The sequence below is a fragment of the Cherax quadricarinatus genome, unplaced genomic scaffold, assembly GCF_038502225.1.
Source record: "Cherax quadricarinatus isolate ZL_2023a unplaced genomic scaffold, ASM3850222v1 Contig62, whole genome shotgun sequence".
NCBI classification, from domain to species: Eukaryota; Metazoa; Arthropoda; class Malacostraca; order Decapoda; family Parastacidae; genus Cherax; species Cherax quadricarinatus.
In genome coordinates this window covers 87,151-107,102 of record NW_027195088.1, presented here as the reverse complement: position 1 = coordinate 107,102, position 19,952 = coordinate 87,151, and the positions used below count along the sequence as shown (strand labels likewise).

Sequence of the window (19,952 nt, the reverse complement as noted above, 5' to 3'; positions counted from 1 at the left end):
ACCCACCTCCCATGGGTTTAGCATCACCCACCTACCATGGGTTTAGTCTCTCCCACCTACCATGGGTTTATGCTCAACGTCCTAACATAGGCTTAGCCTAACCCACTTACCATGGGTTTGGCATCACCTACTATGGGTTTAGTCTCACACTCCTACCATGGGTTTGCCCTCACCCACCAAGCATGGGCTTAGCCTCAACCACCTACCAAGGGTTTAGCCTCACCCACCTACCATGGGTTTAGCCTTACCCACCTACCATTGGTTCAGTCTCACCCATCTACCATGGGTTTAGCCTTACCCACCTTCCAAGGGTTTAGCCTCACTTACCTACCTTGGGTTTAGCCTCAACAACCTTCCAAGGGTTTAGTCTCGTCATCCTACGATCGGTTTAGCATCACCCACCTACCATGAGTTTAGTCTCACCCACCTTCCATGGGTTTAGCCTCAACCATCTACCATGGGTTTAGTTTCACCCACCTACCATGGGTTCAGCCTCACCCACCTACCATTTGTTCATCCTCACCCTCGTAGCATAGGCTTAGCCTTGAACACCTACCATGGGATTGGCCTCACCCATCTACCATGTTTTTAGCCTCGCCCACCTACCATGGGTTTAGATTTACCCACATTCCATGGGTTCAGTCTCACCTTTGTACCATGGGTTTAGCCTCACTCACCAACCATGGGTTTAGCCTCACCCACCTGCAATGGGTTTAGCCTCACCCACCTACCATGGGTGAGGCTAAACCCAACTTCGATGGGTTTAGTCTCTCTCACCTACCATGGGTTTACCCTCACCCATCTACCATTGGTTTAGCCTCACCCACCTACCATGGGTTTAGCCTCACCCACCTACCATGGGTTTTGCATCACCCACCTACCATGGGTTTAGTCTCAACCGCCTACCATTGGGTTAGCCTCGCCCTCCTACCATTGGTTTAGTCTCACCACCTATCATGGGTTTATGCTCAACCTCCTGACATAGGATTAGCCTTACCCACCTACCATGGTTTAGCCTCAATCACCTACTATGGGTTTAGCCTCATCCACCTACCATGGGTTTTGCTTCACCCACCTTCCATGGGTTTAGCCTCACCCAACTTCCATGGGTTTAACCTGACCCACCTATCATGGGTTTAGCCTCACCCACCTACCATGGGTTTAACCTCACCCACCTATCATGGATTTAACCTCATCCACCTACAATGGGTTTAGCCTCACACACATAAAATGGGTTTTGCAACACCCCCTACCATTGCTTTAGCCTCACGTACCTACCATGGGTTTAGCCTCACCCATCTTTCATAGGATTAGCCTCACCCACCTACCATTTGTTTAGCGTTACCCTCCTCCTATGGGTTTAGCATCACCCACCTTCCATATGTTTAGCCTCCTGCCAACCACGGGTTGAGTCTTACCCACGTACAATGGGCTTAGCCTCACCCACTTATAATGGGTTTAGCCTCTCCCACGTACCATTGGTTTAGCCTCAGCCACTTACCATGGGTTTAACCTAACCCACCTACCATGGGTTTAGCCTCACCCACCTACCATTGGTTTAGCCTCACCGTCCTACCATGGGTTCCGCCTCACCTGCCTAATATGGGTTCAGTCTCAGCCACATACCATGGGTTTAGTCTCAGCCACCTACATTGGGTTCAGCTTCACCCACCTGCCATGGGTTCAATCTCACCTACTTACCATGGGTTAAGTCTCACCCGCCTGCCATGGGTTAAATCTCACCTGCCTACCATGGATTCAATGTCACCCGCCTACCATGGGTTCAGCTTCACCCACCTACCATGGGTTCAGTCTCACCCGCCTACCATGGATTCAATGTCACCCGCCTACCATGGGTTCAGCTTCACCCACCTACCATGTGGTCAGTCTCACCTGCCTACCATGGATTCAGTCTCACTCGCTTACTATGGGTTCATCTTCACCCACCTACCATGGGTTAAGTCTCACCCCCCTACCATGAGTTAAGATTCACCCACCTAGCATGGGTTCAGTCTCACCCACCTACCATGGGTTCAGTTTCACTCGCCTACCATGTGTTCAGTCTCAATCGCCTACCATGAGTTAAGATTCACCCACCTCCCACGGGTTCAGTCTCACTCAGCTACCATGGGTTCAGTCTCACCCACCTACCATTGGTTTAGTCTCAACTGCCTACCATGGCTTCAGTCTCACCCGCCTTCCATTGGTTCAGAGTCACCCACCTTCCATGGGTTCACCCACCTACCATGGGTTCACCCACCTACCATGGGTTCACCCACCTACCATGGATTCACCCACCTACCATGGGTTCACCCACCTGCCATGGGCTCAACCACCTACCATGGGTTCAACTTACTGTGGGTTCACCAACCTACCATGGATTCACCCACCTAACATGGGTTCATCCACCTACCATGGGTTCACCCACCTACCATGGGTTCACCCACCTACCATGGGTTCACCCACCTACCCTGGGTTCACCCACCTACCATGGATTCACCCACCTACCATGGGTTCACCCAGCTACTATGAGTTCACCCACGTACCACTGGTTCAACTACCTACCATGGGTTCACCCTCCATCAATGGGTTCTTACACTTACCATGGGTTCACTCTCCTATCATGGGTTCACCCACCTACCATGGGTTCACCATCCTACCATGGGTTCACCAACCTACCATGGGTTCACCCACCTACTATGGGTTCACCCACCTACCTTGGATTCACCCACCTACCATGGGTTCACCCACCTACCATGGATTCACATACCTACCATGGGTTCACCCACCTTCCATAGGTTCACCCACCAACAATAGGTTCACCCACCTACGATGGTTTCACCCACCTACCATGAGTTCACCCACCAACAATGGGTTCACGCACCTACCATGGGTTCACACACCTACCATGGGTTCACCCACCTACCATGGGTTCACCCACCTACCATGGGTTCACCCACCTGCCATGGGTTCACCCACCAACAATGGGTTCACCCACCTACCATGAGTTCACCCTCCAACCATGGGTTCACCCACCTTCCATGGGTTCACCCACCTACCATGGGTTCACCCACCTACCATGGATTCACCCACCTACCATGGGATCACCAACCAACAATTGGTTCACCCACCTACAATGGGTTCACCCTCCTACCATGGGTTCACCCTCCTACCATGGGTTCACCCACCTACCATGGGTTCAATTACCAACAATGGGTTCAACCACCAACAATGGGTTCACTCATCTACCGTGGGTTCACCCACCTACAATGGTTTCACCCACCTACCATGGGTTCACTCACCAACAATGGGTTCACCCACGTACCATGGGTTCACACACCTACAATGGGTTCACCCACCTACCATGGGTTCACCCACCTGCCATGGGTTCACCCACCAACAATGGGTTCACCCACCTACCATGAGTTCACCCTCCAACCATGGGTTCACCCATCTACCATGGGTTCACCCACCTACCATGGGTTCACCCACCTACCATGGGTTCACCCACCTACCAAGGGATCACCCAACAACAATGGGTTCACCCACCTACCATGGGTTCACCCTCCTGCCATGGGTTCACCCTACTACCATGGGTTCACCCACCTACCATGGGTTCACCTACCAACAATGGGTTCACCCACCAACAATGGGTTCACCCACTTAACATGGGTTCACCATCCTGCCATGGGTTCACCCTCCTACCATGGGTTCACCCACCTTCCATGGGTTCACCCATCTACCATGGGTTCACCCTCTTTGCATGGATTCACCCACCTACCATAGGTTCACCCACCTACCATGGGTTCACCCACCAACAATGGATTCACCCACCTACCATGGGTTCACCCACCAACAATGGATTCACCCACCTACCATGGGTTCACCCTCCTACCATGGGTTCACCCTCCTACCATGGGTTCACCCTCCTACCATGGATTCACCCTCCTATCATGGGTTCACCCACCTACCATGGGTTCACCCACCTACCATGGGTTCACCCACCTACCATGGGTTCACCCACCTTCCATGGGTTCACCCACTTACCATGGGTTCACCCACCTATCATGGGTTCACCCACCTACTATGGGTTCTCCCACCTACTATGAGGTCACCCACCTACCATGGGTTCACCCACATACCATGGGTTCACCCACCTACCATGGGTTCACCCACATACCATGGGTTCACCCACCTACCATGGGTTCTCCCACCTATCATGGGTTCACCCACCTACCATGGGTTCACCCACATACCATGGGTTCACCCACCTACCATGGGTTCACCCACCTACCATGGGTTCACCCACCTACCTTGGGTTCACCCACCTATCATGGGTTCACCCACCTACCATGGGTTCACCCACCTACCATGGGTTCACCCACCTATCATGGGTTCACCCACCTACCATGGGTTCACCCACCTACCATGGGTTCACCCACCTATCATGGGTTCACCCACCTACCATGGGTTCACCCACCTACCATGGGTTCACCCACCTACCATGGGTTCACCCACCTACCATGGGTTCACCCACCTACCATGGGTTCACCCACCTACCATGGGTTCACCCACCTATCATGGGTTCACCCACCTACCATGGGTTCACCCACCTACATTGTTTAAACTCCCACTCATTTTGGATGTTCTTGTTTTCTTTCATATTTTCTCCTTCTTTCATTTAATATTTTTATATGGAGCAATGATTGATATTGTTAATAAATGTCTTGGTCTGACACAACATAATAACTTCTGATTGCAATGTTCTTTGTAAAAATAAAAATATACCCAAGTTTTTAACTTCCATTTGCAACTTTGAATAGTGAATGAAAAAGACTAATTTCTGTATGTGATAAATGTTTATTTGTTTTTCTGAAGCTATGTGTTAACAAGAAAATGTTCAGAGGAGGTCGTTGCTTGTTCACTGAACTTTGACCTCAACGATGAACCGCCACTGCCAGACTTGTCACCTGAACTAGGATACATCATCACCTTCGTGGACCACTGTATAAAACTTAGCAAGTAAGACATCAGCACCACTCTTTTTACAAGTACTAATGCTGCAACAACTGTACTTCCCATCCCCAGAACTGTAACATCCCCACCAATCCTTCAGAGTATAGGCATTGTACATCCTACCTTCAGAACTGCAATATCCTCACCCTTCGTAAACAGTGCAGGCACCGTACTTCCCGCCACCAGAACTGTAACATCCTCACCAACCCTTCAGACCAAAGACATTGTACTTCCTACCTTCAGAACTGCAATATCCTCACCCTTCCTTAAGAGTGCAAGCACTGTACTTTCAACCTCCAGTACTGGAACATCCTCACCCATCCTCATAGTACAGGCGCTGTACCAGATATGGGTATCTAAGCTTTGAGGTCCCACTACTTGTACATGTTTTCCGCCAGTACAAAGAAAGGCTGATAGCACTTGAAGTTGTGGCAGGTTCTTGTTCCAGGTATGTTGCTAATATCAGTATTCTGAAAATGATGTATTTTTTTTTTTTATATTTTATTTAAAACAATGCGATACAAGGTGACAGAAATAATTAAAAAGATACACGAATAATTAATTAATGCACAAGAATCCCAATAACCCTATCACAAAATAACGACACCATATAGTACAATGGTATTACACTCTCACACACAACACACCGTATATTACAGTGATATTACACTCTCACACACAACACACCGTATATTACAGTGGTATTACACTCTCACACACAACACACCGTATATTACAGTGGTATTACACTCTCACACACAACACACCGTATATTACAGTGGTATTACACTCTCACACACAACACACCGTATATTACAGTGGTATTACACTCTCACACACAACACACCGTATATTACAGTGGTATTACACTCTCACACACAACACACCGTATATTACAGTGGTATTACACTCTCACACACAACACACCGTATATTACAGTGGTATTACACTCTCACACACAACACACCGTATATTACAGTGGTATTACACTCTCACACACAACACACAGTATATTACAGTGGTATTACACTCTCACACACAACACACCATATATTACAGTGGTATTACACTCTCACACACAACACACTGTATATTACAGTGGTATTACACTCTCACACACAACACAAAGTATATTACAGTGGTATTACACCCTCACACACAACACACCATATATTACAGTGGTATTACACCCTCACACACAACACACCATATATTACAGTGGTATTACACTCTCACACACAACACACTGTATATTACAGTGGAATTACACTCTCACACACAACACACCGTATATTACAGTGGTATTGTTTATTTTTATTTAAGAACACCACTAACAAGGTTATTTATAATAAACGCACAACATTACAAGGGTATGAACAAGGGTATCCAAAAAAAAAAAATCAAACACTGGAAATTATAAAGGTTGTAAAATAAAACATTGTGATAAATACAAACACACACAACGACGCACATACACAATCAATCACGTATACACAACATGACACTACATCTGGCACATTACTAGGTATGACTTCCGCCTGTCAACACACACATATTCGCGACTTAATCTAAGATCTCAGGTGCCCAACAGAGCACCACAATACTCAAACATTAATTTAGGCGATTATCACGAGACCTTAACATAGACATAGGTATTTACAATTCAAAGAAGGTAAACAAGTCACAAAAATAAAAACATCAAATATAACAAAACTAGTCCACGATGTGATATTTTACATCTCAAATGAAACAAAGAAAAATAATAATACAATCAGTTGCATGTAATATGAAATAATATTACTGAAAAGCACACTATAACTATGGCATAAAACATAAACATAATATAAGAACCGATCACTTTTGCTAGGAAACATTATACAAATATTCACCAACCACTTATATAAGAACATAAGAACATAAGAACGAAGGAACACTGCAGAAGGCCTACTGGCCCATGCGAGGCAGGTCCAAGTCTCCTACCGGCTTAAGCCAATGCACCCAACCTAGACAGGTCAGGTCACATTGACTTAAGGGAGGAACACGGCAACCGACCTGTTAGCACAAGCTATCAGGTCTAACTCACACCCACCCACATCTACTCATGTATTTATCCAACCTATTTTTAAAGCTACACAACGTTCTGGCCTCTATAACGGTACTTGGGAGTTTGTTCCACTCATCCACAACTCTATTACCAAACCAGTACTTTCCTATATCCTTCCTGAATCTGAATTTTTCCAACTTAAAACCATTGCTGCGAGTCCTGTCTAGGCTAGATATTTTCAGCACACTATTTACATCCCCTTTATTTATTCCTGTCTTCCACTTATACACCTCAATCATATCCCCCCTAATTCTACGTCTTTCTAGAGAGTGCAGTTTCAGGGCCCTTAGTCTATCCTCATAGGGAAGGTTTCTGATACATGGGATCATCTTTGTCATCCTCCTTTGTACATTTTCCAGAGAATTTATATCCATTCTGTAATACGGTGACCAAAACTGTGCAGCATAATCTAAATGAGGCCTAACCAACGATGTATAGAGTTGAAGAACAACCTGAGGACTCCTATTATTTATGCTTCTTGATATGAAGCCAAGGATTCTATTAGCTTTATTGCGAACACTTATGCACTGTTGTCTTGGTTTCAGATTACTGCTAACCAGAACTCCTAAATCTTTTTCGCAATCCGTAATATTAAGATCTACATTATTTAGTTTATATGTGGCATGGTTATTGTCCTGTCCAACATTTAGAACTTTGCATTTGTCTATATTAAACTGCATCTGCCACTTCTCCGACCACTGCATCAGTCTATTCAAATCTTCCTGGAGTGCTCGAATGTCCTCGTCAGAATGAATTCGACGGCCTATTTTGGTGTCATCGGCAAACTTGCCGATGTCGCTCTTTATGCCCTCATCTATGTCGTTTATGTAGATTGTGAACAGCAGGGGGCCCAACACTGACCCCTGTGGAACACCGCTCGTGACACTTCCCCACTCTGATTTCTCCCCATTTATGCAAACTCTCTGCTGCCTATTTGTCAACCATGCCTCTATCCAGGAAAAAATTTCTCCTCCTATTCCATGTGCTTTAATTTTCCTCAATAGTCTCTGATGTGGGACCCTGTCAAAAGCCTTACTGAAGTCCATATACACAATATCATATTCATTACCATGATCTACCTCCTCAAATACCTTAGTGAAAAAAGTTAATAAATTCGTAAGGCAGGAACGCCCCTTTGTAAAACCATGCTGAGATTCGTTGATTAATTTATGCTTTTCAAGGTGGCTACGAACTGCCTCGGCAATTATTGATTCCATAAATTTTCCCACTATGGAGGTTAGGCTTATTGGTCTATAGTTCGAAGCTAAGGACCTGTCACCTGTTTTGAAAATAGGTATCACATTTGCCATTTTCCATTTATCTGGCACCATGCCAGTTTGTAGTGATATGTTGAAAAGATTAGCCAAAGGTGTGCTAAGCTCCTCTTTACATTCCTTTAGAACCCTTGCATACAGTTCATCAGGGCCTGGGGATTTGTTAGGTTTTAATTTATCTATTTGCCTAAGGACCATGTCACTTGTGACCCTAATAGTGCACAGTTTATTATCGTCCTGTTCTACATAATTTATCATTACTGGAATATCGCTGGTATCCTCCTGTGTAAAAACTGAGAGGAAGTATGTGTTAAAAATTCTACACATTTCCTTATCACTGTCAGTGAGCTGACCCGAGGAACTTTTGAGTGGGCCTATCTTGTCCCTGATCTTTCCTCTGTATACCTGAAAGAATCCTTTTGGGTTAGTCTTCGATTCTCTTGCAACTTTAACCTCATAATCTCTTTTTGCTTTTCTAATTCCCTTTTTTATTTCTCTCTTTAACTGAATATATCGATTTCTTAATTGCCCCTCTCCTCTTTTGATTTGCCTATATATGCCTCTCTTTTGACCAATCAGATATTTTAATCTATTGTTCATCCATTTAGGATCATTTTTGTTTGATCTGATTTCCCTATTTGGAACATAATTTGACTGAGCAGCTAGAACTATGCCCTGGAAAGCATCATATCGGCAACCATCACCACCTACCTGACCCTTAGTCAGGTCATTCCAGTTCAGCCCACCTAAGTAATTTTTCAGTCCTATGAAATCAGCCAAGCGAAAGTCAGGGACGGAGACTTGATTGCCATTATTAGGGGAATTCCATGATATGTTAAAACTGAGTGATTTGTGATCACTCTCCCCAAGCTCATCATTAACCTCAAGATTATTAATTAGTGTTTCCCTACTGGCAAGAACCAAGTCAAGGAGGTTATTTCCCCTAGTTGGCTCTGTCACAAACTGTTTTAAAAAACAATCCTGGATCGTATCAAGAAAGTCACCCGACTCTAAATTTCCTGTCAAATTGCTCCAGTCAATCTGTCTATAGTTGAAATCTCCCATTAGCACAACATTTTCGTGTGTAGATGCCTTACGAATTTCGTCCCATAGAAGTTTACTGCACTCCCTATCAAGATTTGGGGCCCTGTAAATCACACCCAAAATTAGTTTTTCTCGGCCCTCGAGAAGCTGTAACCAAACAGATTCAGTGGCTGACGCTTCTAATTTAATATCTTGTCTAACACAACAATTTAAATTGTCTCTGACATACATCGCTACTCCACCACCTTTCCTGTTGACCCTGTCAGTGTGGAATAATTTATAGCCTTGTATGTGACATTCAGAGGGCATCTCTCTATCTTTCAGATTGAGCCAGGTCTCTGTTATAGCAATAATATCTATGTTTCCTGCACTTGCAATTAATCTTAGCTCATCTATCTTATTTCTAACACTCCTGCTATTAGTATAGTAAACCTTAAGGGAGCTAGTCCCTTGCTGCCCTCTGCTGTCCCCCTTTGTTTGCTGACCTGTTCTATTGTCTTTATTTATAACTTCATGCTGAATGCCTTTTATACATTTACTGTTTCCAACCCTAGTGTTGCAACCTGCTTGTTTCCCACACACACCCATACCTCTATCTTCCATCAGTTTAAAATCATAGGCATTTCACCAATGGCCTTCTCAATCGAGTCTGCAAGTGCTACCACCCCTGCCCCAGAGAGATGTACCCCATCCCTTGCATACATATCATGTTTGCCATAAAAGTTGTTCCAGTTGTCAATGAATGGGATTGCAAGTTCCTTGCAGTATCTGTCTAGCCAGCAATTTACACCAATTGCCCTAGACAACCATTCATTTCCTACTCCCCTTCTAGGCAAGATGCTACATATGATTGGGATCCCTCCCTTAGACTTAATGAAATCTATAGCTGACCTGTACTTATCTAGCAGCTCTTCTCTCCTACCCTTCCCAATATCATTTCCACCAGCACTGAGACAGATAATGGGCTTGTTCCCATTACCTGACATGATATTATCCAGCCTGTTGACAATGTCCCCAACACCAGCTCCAGGGAAGCACACTCTATCTCTCATCTTCTTATTCCTATTACAAAAAGCACGGTCAACATATCTTACCTGAGAGTCACCAACCACAAGAATGCGCTTACCTTCATTAGCAGGGGCAGTAGTACCCTTACCTTCACTGGCCACTGAAGTACATTCATCCTGGAGAACAGAGAAGCGATTTCCTACCTTCAGATCTTCACTCTTAACTTAACTTACTCTGATGCGCCTCCCATTACTGTGAACAACTCGCCACTTGTAGCAGGTGCTGGACTGCACCTCACTGCTGGTAGCCGTTGCTACCTCCCCACCTACAGCCTCCTCACAGTGAGAGACAGACTGCACCTCACTGCTAGAAGCCTCATTCCCCACATCTCCAACCACCTCACACTCTCTCCCAGGCCCATTGAGGTGGACCTTCAGCCTCCTAATCTCCTCCTGGAGAAGCAAGACCTCCTCCTTCAACTCTCCAACCTCAGATTTTAAAACACTGCAGAAGCAAGCCATGCTTTGTAACCGTCCACGCTAATCCCCAAAGCAGCTCAGGGTCTGTGACCTCACGTGACGACTGACCACTGAACACTGAGATAAATTACGGAAGACCTTTTAACTTCTGTACATACAAAGTCTTAACAGACATAGCGACGTCACCATCACATGGGAGACGTATATACACACGGAGACAACAAAACATTCACATAACTATTATACACAATTAGTCACAGCTGACCAGCCCGTTAGATTACCCACTGAACGCTCACAAACTATCTCAAATCTCTTAACTCCAAGGCTTTATATTCAGACGGGAAGTCTTTCTCCCATCTCCCCTCATATACCAACTTATTTCGACACTTTGTCCTATAAATCATTCCCGCTTAATCCCGAATTCTGTTACCTTCAACGTGCCTCATAGCCAATGTCACATAAATATAATCGGCCACAACGTACGATACCGTACGTTGTACACGCATGTCAACCCCACCTACATCAAAACTCAACGCTCGGAGCGCCGACAAACAGCCCCCCCCTCATCAAGCGCAAAACCCTACTAAACCACTCACATACCATGCGTAAAGTCTCACAGAAATACACAACTTGAAAAGCAGATTCCTCCACCCCCACACCCGGTCCTCCCCCAAACGCCTATTATACAACACCACCCCGGACGGCAAGATTTCATGTAAAAATTTAAAAACCACTTCCCGTACTTGAGCAAGGAGACGCAACTGTTGAACCCACCTCCACATATCACTCCACGCGTGCATGGGGTACATTCCTTCAACTCGCACCATGACTCTCTCCATACCCACCCTTTCCAAAATACATAATTTAATATGCCGCATGTCCCTCAAGCGCAATAACATGTGGAGCATTCACTAGCTCCTAATTAAATCCCTCCCTCCCCACCACCTGTGAAAGTCGGGATACATATCAGTTAACCCACCATGCATCCCACCCAGTCGGAGAAAACAACGCTTCACATAACACACTATGACACTGTTGTGAGCCATTCGCAACTGGAGCCCCACAAAAATCTATAAACTCTATGCAGAAGACGTTTGACATTCCCTGCAACAGAGGATACAGTGCAGCAACATGCCATACTTTGTTATAAAGTAGAACATTAATGACCACTGCCCTCTGGTGCAGGGTTAAATGTTGCGGTCGTAGACTATTTAAGTGCCTCAAGACACTGTGTACCACCCTCCCCGAATTAAATGCCCTCGTCTGATCAACCTCTTGCATATATTGAATTCCATATATATAGTGATACGATCAACTACCGTCCACCTCTCATGACCCACCCCCTCCCCCACCCACGCTCTCAACTCCATAATCTTCGACTTTTCTCTATTAGCACACATCCCCGTAGCCTTACCAAATACATCAACAAGTCTCCCAACAAAACCCAACTGCTCCCTCGTACGTAATAGCACAGTAGTATCATCTACATAACCTACAAGGGCCGGTCGACCACTACTCGAACCCCATGACGAATCTACTCCCCGCCTACAAACAGCCCAGTAAAAAGGGTCCTGCATACAAGCAAAAAGCATTTGAGACATTAGGCGTCCCTGTCGAATGCCCCTGTTCAAGTGTACAAAGACACCTAATTTCCCATTAATTTGTTCTTTAAAACCAGCACCATTGTACAACGAATGGACCCACATGACGACCTCATTTCCAAAACCCTGCCATCTCATGAACTTCCATAGCACCTCCCTTTCCACACTATCGAAAGCAGCTTGCCAGTCTAAAACCAAAACACCACCCCCTCCCCTCGTTCCACATTCCTCGACAAACTCCCTGATATTCCCATGACCATTATGCATAGACCTACCCGGCACGCCAAACTGACCCTTATGGATTACCTTATCAAACACTTTCTTAATCCTATTCATCAAAATTTTTGCATATAGTTTATAGTCACTACACATTAACGATATGGGTCAATAGTCCTTAATCTCTAAGGGTATGTCACATTTTCTAACACCAAAACCTCCATACTCTGAGACAAACCTAACACCCCCCCCCCTCCTTCATCGCATTGAGTAAACGAACCATAGAAGTCCGTATTACCTCCTAATGTTGGACATAAAATTCACACGGGATGCCTGGCGCCTTCCCCTTGCTCATTCCCTGCAACACCTCCCACACCTCTGCCTCGGTTATAGGCCCGCCCATGAGAAGGTGATCATGATCATTCAACTAGCATCGTACACCCTGCCCCAATTCCTGTATCACATGCTCACTTTTTTACTTTGCATTTGGAGCTTACACCATGTATCGACATAAAAACTTATTCCTTCAGTTGTTGTTTAAGACCTGTCCATCACTATACCCATCAACTCCATCCTGCACCACTAAACTCACAATTTCAGGGGGAAACCGGGGCCTGCTCAGCGCGAACGAAAATTTTGTCGAAAAATTCACAAATTGAGTTAATCTTATAGAAAAAAATAGCTTAACTCTCTGGCAACACAATGGTACAAGAATCATTGTTCTACGACATTCCTACAAGGAATTATGGTCATTTAAAACACCTAGGGTGACGTCACCACCCACGGCAGGTGTGCTCACCTGTCGTCAATTTTCATTTTTTTTTCCGTTTTTTTTTCGTGTATTTATTGTATTATTCTTTCTAAGATAATAATTGACGATTTGGCATCATAATAGAAGACAAAAAGAATGCAGATGTAATATATACAGACTTTGCAAAAGCCTTCGACAAGTGTGACCATGGCGTAATAGCGCACAAAATGCGTGCTAAAGGAATAACAGGAAAAGTCGGTCGATGGATCTATAATTTCCTCACTAACAGAACACAGAGAGTAGTCGTCAACAGAGTAAAGTCCGAGGCAGCTACGATGAAAAGCTCTGTTCCACAAGGCACAGTACTCGCTCCCATCTTGTTCCTCATCCTCATATCCGACATAGACAAGGATGTCAGCCACAGCACCGTGTCTTCCTTTGCAGATGACACCACAATCTGCATGACAGTGTCTTCCATTGCAGACACTGCAAGGCTCCAGGCGGACATCAACCAAATCTTTCAGTGGGCTGCGGAAAACAATATGAAGTTCAACGATGAGAAATTTCAATTACTCAGATATGGTAAACATGAGGAAATTAAATCTTCATCAGAGTACAAAACAAATTCTGGCCACAAAATAGAGCGAAACACCAACGTCAAAGACCTGGGAGTGATTATGTCGGAGGATCTCACCTTCAAGGACCATAACATTGTATCAATCACATCTGCTAGAAAAATGACAGGATGGATAATGAGAACCTTCAAAACTAGGGAGGCCAAGCCCATGATGACACTCTTCAGGTCACTTGTTCTATCTAGGCTGGAATATTGCTGCACTCTAACAGCACCTTTTAAGGCAGGTGAAATTGCCGACCTAGAAAATGTACAGAGAACTTTCACGGCGCGCATAACGGAGATAAAACACCTCAATTACTGGGAGCGCTTGAGGTTTCTAAACCTGTATTCCCTGGAACGCAGGAGGGAGAGATACATGATTATATACACCTGGAAAATCCTAGAGGGACTAGTACCGAACTTGCACACGAAAATCACTCACTACGAAAGCAAAAGACTTGGCAGACGATGCACCATCCCCCCAATGAAAAGCAGGGGTGTCACTAGCACGTTAAGAGACCATACAATAAGTGTCAGGGGCCCGAGACTGTTCAACTGCCTCCCAGCACACATAAGGGGGATTACCAACAGACCCCTGGCAGTCTTCAAGCTGGCACTGGACAAGCACCTAAAGTCAGTTCCTGATCAGCCGGGCTGTGGCTCGTACGTTGGTTTGCGTGCAGCCAGCAGCAACAGCCTGGTTGATCAGGGGCTGATCCACCAGGAGGCCTGGTCACAGACCGGGCCGCGGGGGCGTTGACCCCCGAAACTCTCTCCAGGTAAACTCCAGGTACAGTGGGTGGGACTTATCCGTAGACTTCCAGCCAACCAGGAACCTCCTGGCAACATTTTGATGACGTCATGGAAAATTCCTGTCTCTGTGTGGCCGGGGAATATGCTTCAATATAACGCTATTATAGCTTCTACGGCTTATTTATCTATCACAATTGATCTAATATGACATAATAAACAATATAAATAACAAAGAAATATGGTAAATACTCCAGAATGAATAATATATGGCATATAATTCCAGCGCTTCCTCTGGAATATAATATTTCAATAGTCAGGGATAGTTTCTATTCTCTTTCTTTCACCTCCAGGGTCCTTATATTAAACAAAACGAACATGGGTAACTATGATATACACTCGTAATGCTGAGAACAATGCTATTTTCTCGAAAAAAAAAAAATCGGTGGTCCGGCTGCTTCGCGGATTATCTCGGAAGTAAGTTATTCACATATATATGACTGTATTTTCGTTAATAATAGCAGGAAAACAATGAAATTCACAGAGAACATAAAGGAAAGATAGTTTTACAAGCTGGTGAGTAGTCAACTGAGATATCATAATTTATTTTTTATTTTTGTGAAGGCAAAAGTCAGATATTTGGCTGAATGTCAAAACCATACAAACTTTATTTTTTTTAAGAATGAAGGAAGGATACATTACAGTTCGGATAATCATCAGAAATACAGTTTATCATTGTTTTATGCGTAGATAATGCCAAAACAGCTTCTCCAAGTCCCATTACGAAAATACAGTTCAATATGTATGATTATTAGTAAATAATTTTTTTCTCAGTTGTTTTTTGAGCTATCTTATTGAAACTTGGTCACATTGCTATTGAAAGGTGCTTCTTTACGTACAAAAAAAAATGAAAGAAAACGAACGAAAAATAAAGAAGTTCAGGTGTGAACGCTTCTTTCCCCCTGATTTCAGTCGCCTTTTGCCTTTGTGCCTGACTACGTAAGACACAAGTAGACGGCTTATCACCCCACAAAGCCTCCTCCACCCCACTCGAAATATATGCCCCATCAAAAACCTTATTTTTCAGTACCTGGATTTGTTCCTTAAGACCGTCAGTCTCGTCCACTGGGTAAATTCCAGACGCCTCTCCCTGCACATAACAGTGCCATAAAGAACCCTCCAGGTAGCTCAGAAAACCATACCCCAAGTGAGAGGCCCCCTTACCCCGATGCATATAAAAATCCTTAATTCGAGGCTTCACAACCACATCCCATTGTCGCACTAAATCCCACTCTTCCCAGGAATCCACTCCCATAGACGCCCATAAGTCCATGAATAGTATCCTATCATCTGCACTCTGCAGCAGCCACGTATTTAACTTCCAATAACCTTTAAAATGGTTTGGGAGACCCCCCCAGTCAAGCTCTGCAAGAACTCTGCGATGGTCGGAGAAATAGACGTTTAACATGCACACATTGATTACGACCACCCGCCGAGACACATACACCCTATCTAAGTGTGCCGCATAGCCCCTATGCACGAAAGTATGCTCAATCCCCAAGTCACGTCTTTCACTTACATCGACCAACCCCAGCCCAGACAACAAATCACCCAAAATAAGCGAACAAAAACCTGCCCCCCTCGGCTCAACGTCTTTACGGTGCACCACACAGTTCCAATCACCACCGACCACTGTAATATCCAGCAGAGACCTCAAATAGTACACTAGGACATCTCTAACAAAAGTATTTTTAATATTAACATCATGTTCGGCTGGCTCATATACTCCTACGAAACCAACCCTTCTATTACCCCAATCTCCCATGACTCGCACCACCTGACCCTCCCCTCCAATCTCCCAATGTTTCATCACAAACGGGCTGGTCGCTTTTATCAACACAGCCGCTCCACCTTTCAGACATCTCGAGTGAGTCATAAAAACATCATAACCATCTATCACAAACTTCCTACTTTATTGGTATGTTTTTGCAAAAAACACACATCCACTGCAAAGCGATTCTACCACTCACGTACCTGTACACACTTTCTGATGGTTTTCAAACCATTAAAATAAATAGTTACACACCTAACTTTGCCAAAGGTGGCTTTCCTCTAGGGGCCACCACACCCTTTTTCTCTTTGCATCGGCAAGCACATAAGGCACCACCTGTGCCTTTGCCATTCTCCATGGTATTACCTGCTGTCCTGGATCCGCACGACCCCCGACCCATGATTTCCGACCACGTCTTCCCTGAACGTTGTCCAGGGGTCAAGACGTCGTCGGAATCGGACACTGTAGCTGCACGCTTCCTAGAAACAGCATCCTCAGCAATTTCAGTACCTGGGGTGTTCTCCTTGTGAATGTCAGCCTCAACAGTTTGAACTCTCAGATCCTCCAAATCTCGCACGTTAACTAACTGATCAACATCATCTAAACATACTCTCTCCTAACCTGAACACTTCAACAAAGGCACACAAGGCACAGAATCATACTCATGCGACGCTAAAAGGTCGCTCAATGTAGATACAATATTGCCCTCCATGTCATCTGCCTCTCTTGCTAGAGGGTTCTCACTTCTCACGTGTTCCACCTCATCCCAGGTAGAGTCACACAAGATGACTCTACTAGCATGGCCCGATCAACCTCAGCACTCCATCATGTCAGGTGCAGCAAGTCCTCGACGACTTCGTCTTCCGGAGTCTGACAAGGAACCTCGCCATCCAGATGACGACCACATCCCGAGGGCAGTTGGCATTGAACACATTGTGCCGCGATGTGATCCAAAGCGCCACAGAGGTGGCAAGTTCGTCTCTGTCCAGGATACGTAACGTACACCTGGGAACGAAAACCCTCCAGGTGTATGTATGAAGGAACTGGCTGGCATAGGGGCATTTTCAAAGTGAAGGACCCCTCTTGAAGATCAGCATAGAGGCCGTCAGACCACCGACCTATAGTAACCTGGTGGATCTTCCCATAACATTCAAAAGCGTCACATATGTCAACTTTATAGGCATCAAAAGGCACGTTTCACACACGTACCCACGTATAGTATCGTGAAACGTCTTGCAACTGAACAATGATTGCTGGGGTGACTTGCTTGCTTACATCCTGGTACTGGATGACAATCTGCTGATAGGTCTGAGTATCACAAAACTTGACGAAAATCCAGTAAAGTCCATTCAAGGCGACGCCACACAGGGATTCACGCTGGATGCCATATGTATCACGAATGATTGCTGGCACTAACACATTAATTGATGCTCTGGTGATTGTGCCCCATATTAGTTCAATACAAACAGTATTAACTCTCCGGCAAAAACCAGTCACCATTGTTGTTGATGTACAAAAGCTCCTCCACCAGGTGTTGAGACTGAGCAGAAGCAGATGACAAACGCTCAGCACAACGTTCTGAATGTGATCTGCATGTTTGCTAACAGTGCAGGCACTGTACTTCCCGCCACCAGAACTGTAACATCCTCACCAATCCTTCAGAGCATAGACATTGTACTTCTACCTTCAGAACTGCAATAACCTCACCCTTCCTTAAGAGTGCAGGCACTGTGCTTTCAACCTCCAGTACTGTAACATCCCCACCTGTCCTTCAAAGTACTTCCAACTTTCAGTACTGTAGCATCCTCACCCACCCTCAGAGTACAGGCGCTGTACGAGATTTGGGTATCTAAGCTTTGAGGTCCCACTACTTGTACTTGTTGTCTATCAGTACAAAGAAAGGCTGAGAGCACTTGAAGTTGTGGCAGGTTCTTGTCCCAGGTATGTTGCTAATATCAGTATTGTGAAAATGACGTATTATGCTTATATTAGATCATTGATTGATTATGACGAACCACTACTTGCTCTAGTGTCAAACAGGAAGCTTGGAGGGTGGGAAAAAGTATAGAACGAAGCAATGGGGATCATCGCCAAAATTCTACACATTCGGAAAGAACTTGATATCCTAAGAATCAGAGATCGTATCACTGAAAATTCTACATATGTGGAAAGACCTTGATATTCCAAGCATCAGAGATCGTATCAATTAAAGAATGTCCTCACTGGGGTCAATGTGCTCAGGGAAACCTTTTCAAACCCTTGCACAGAAAGCCTCCAAACTTTCCTCAGAACTAGTGAACGCTCCTCTAGGTGGATCATAAAACCTAGATTTTTTTTAATGCACTCATCCCCTCCCTCATCTGGTTGAGACCAATCCTATTCAACCACTACACTATTAATTCTCACAACCCATGCACATTCATACCGCAATACTGAACTGGAAAATCTATATCCCATCTCTTTCCACACACTACCTCATTCCTACACTTTGTTTTATAAAAATACCCAGATAAAGCCCGTATTCCCACTTCCCCCTCCACCTCACTCACAGCCCACCATATAGAAATATAATCCACTACTAAATACATGACCGCCCTTCTCACACTATCACCCACTCCCTCTATATCCAAAATCAATGCTTTCAATACCACTAAGCTACCTCCTCCAACCATATCCAAGACTCTACGAAACCTTAGACGTACCCTCGCGATACCCTTACAAAAATACTCTACATGATATGCAGTCTCCGCCTTCCCGCACAAAACACAACATGTGGACTGCACAACTCTCATCTGATACAATCGTGCTTTAGTGGGTAATATCCCATGTAAAACCTATACATAGTTTCCCGCACCCTTAACTTTAATCTTAACTTACGGAACACACACCAGATACCTGCCCCCTTCATCACCTCATTAACCCTCAGAGTTCTCCCCAAAACTCGCACCAACACTTTTCCCAGTATGCTAACCCTCAATAATTATTGCATCATACACATACACTCCTTCAAAACCTTACCTCCCCACACTTGTCGCACACCTTCCATAACTTCACTCACCCTTACACCCCGATCCACACTGTGGTATGCAAAGAGTATTTGGCGCATGTACACACCCTCACTGAAAGGCTATCTCCCCCAACATGCGAACCAGGTGCTAAGGGTTGATAATGGGGCCCCACCGTTCAATCAGTACCCAGGTTCCAGCCAATGAGAAGATGTCTTTGGCAATCACAGAGGTGTTGTGGGTTCCACACACCTGTC

At 44.9% G+C, this 19,952-nt stretch overlaps 1 protein-coding gene across 1 annotated transcript in view; it reads left to right on the top strand.

Annotated features, from left to right (window-relative positions):
• Positions 1 to 17,688, top strand: part of LOC128702899 (beta-alanyl-bioamine nonribosomal peptide synthetase ebony-like) — a gene marked incomplete at its 5' end in the record, with an annotated part of 330,023 nt that extends 312,335 nt beyond the window's left edge. Inside the window, 2 exons of the mRNA XM_070079974.1 lie at positions 4,879 to 5,022; positions 17,424 to 17,688. Of these exons, the coding sequence (XP_069936075.1) occupies positions 4,879 to 5,022; positions 17,424 to 17,688 (409 nt within the window). The remainder of the gene's footprint in view (positions 1 to 4,878; positions 5,023 to 17,423) is intronic.
• Positions 17,689 to 19,952: the final 2,264 nt, after the last annotated feature.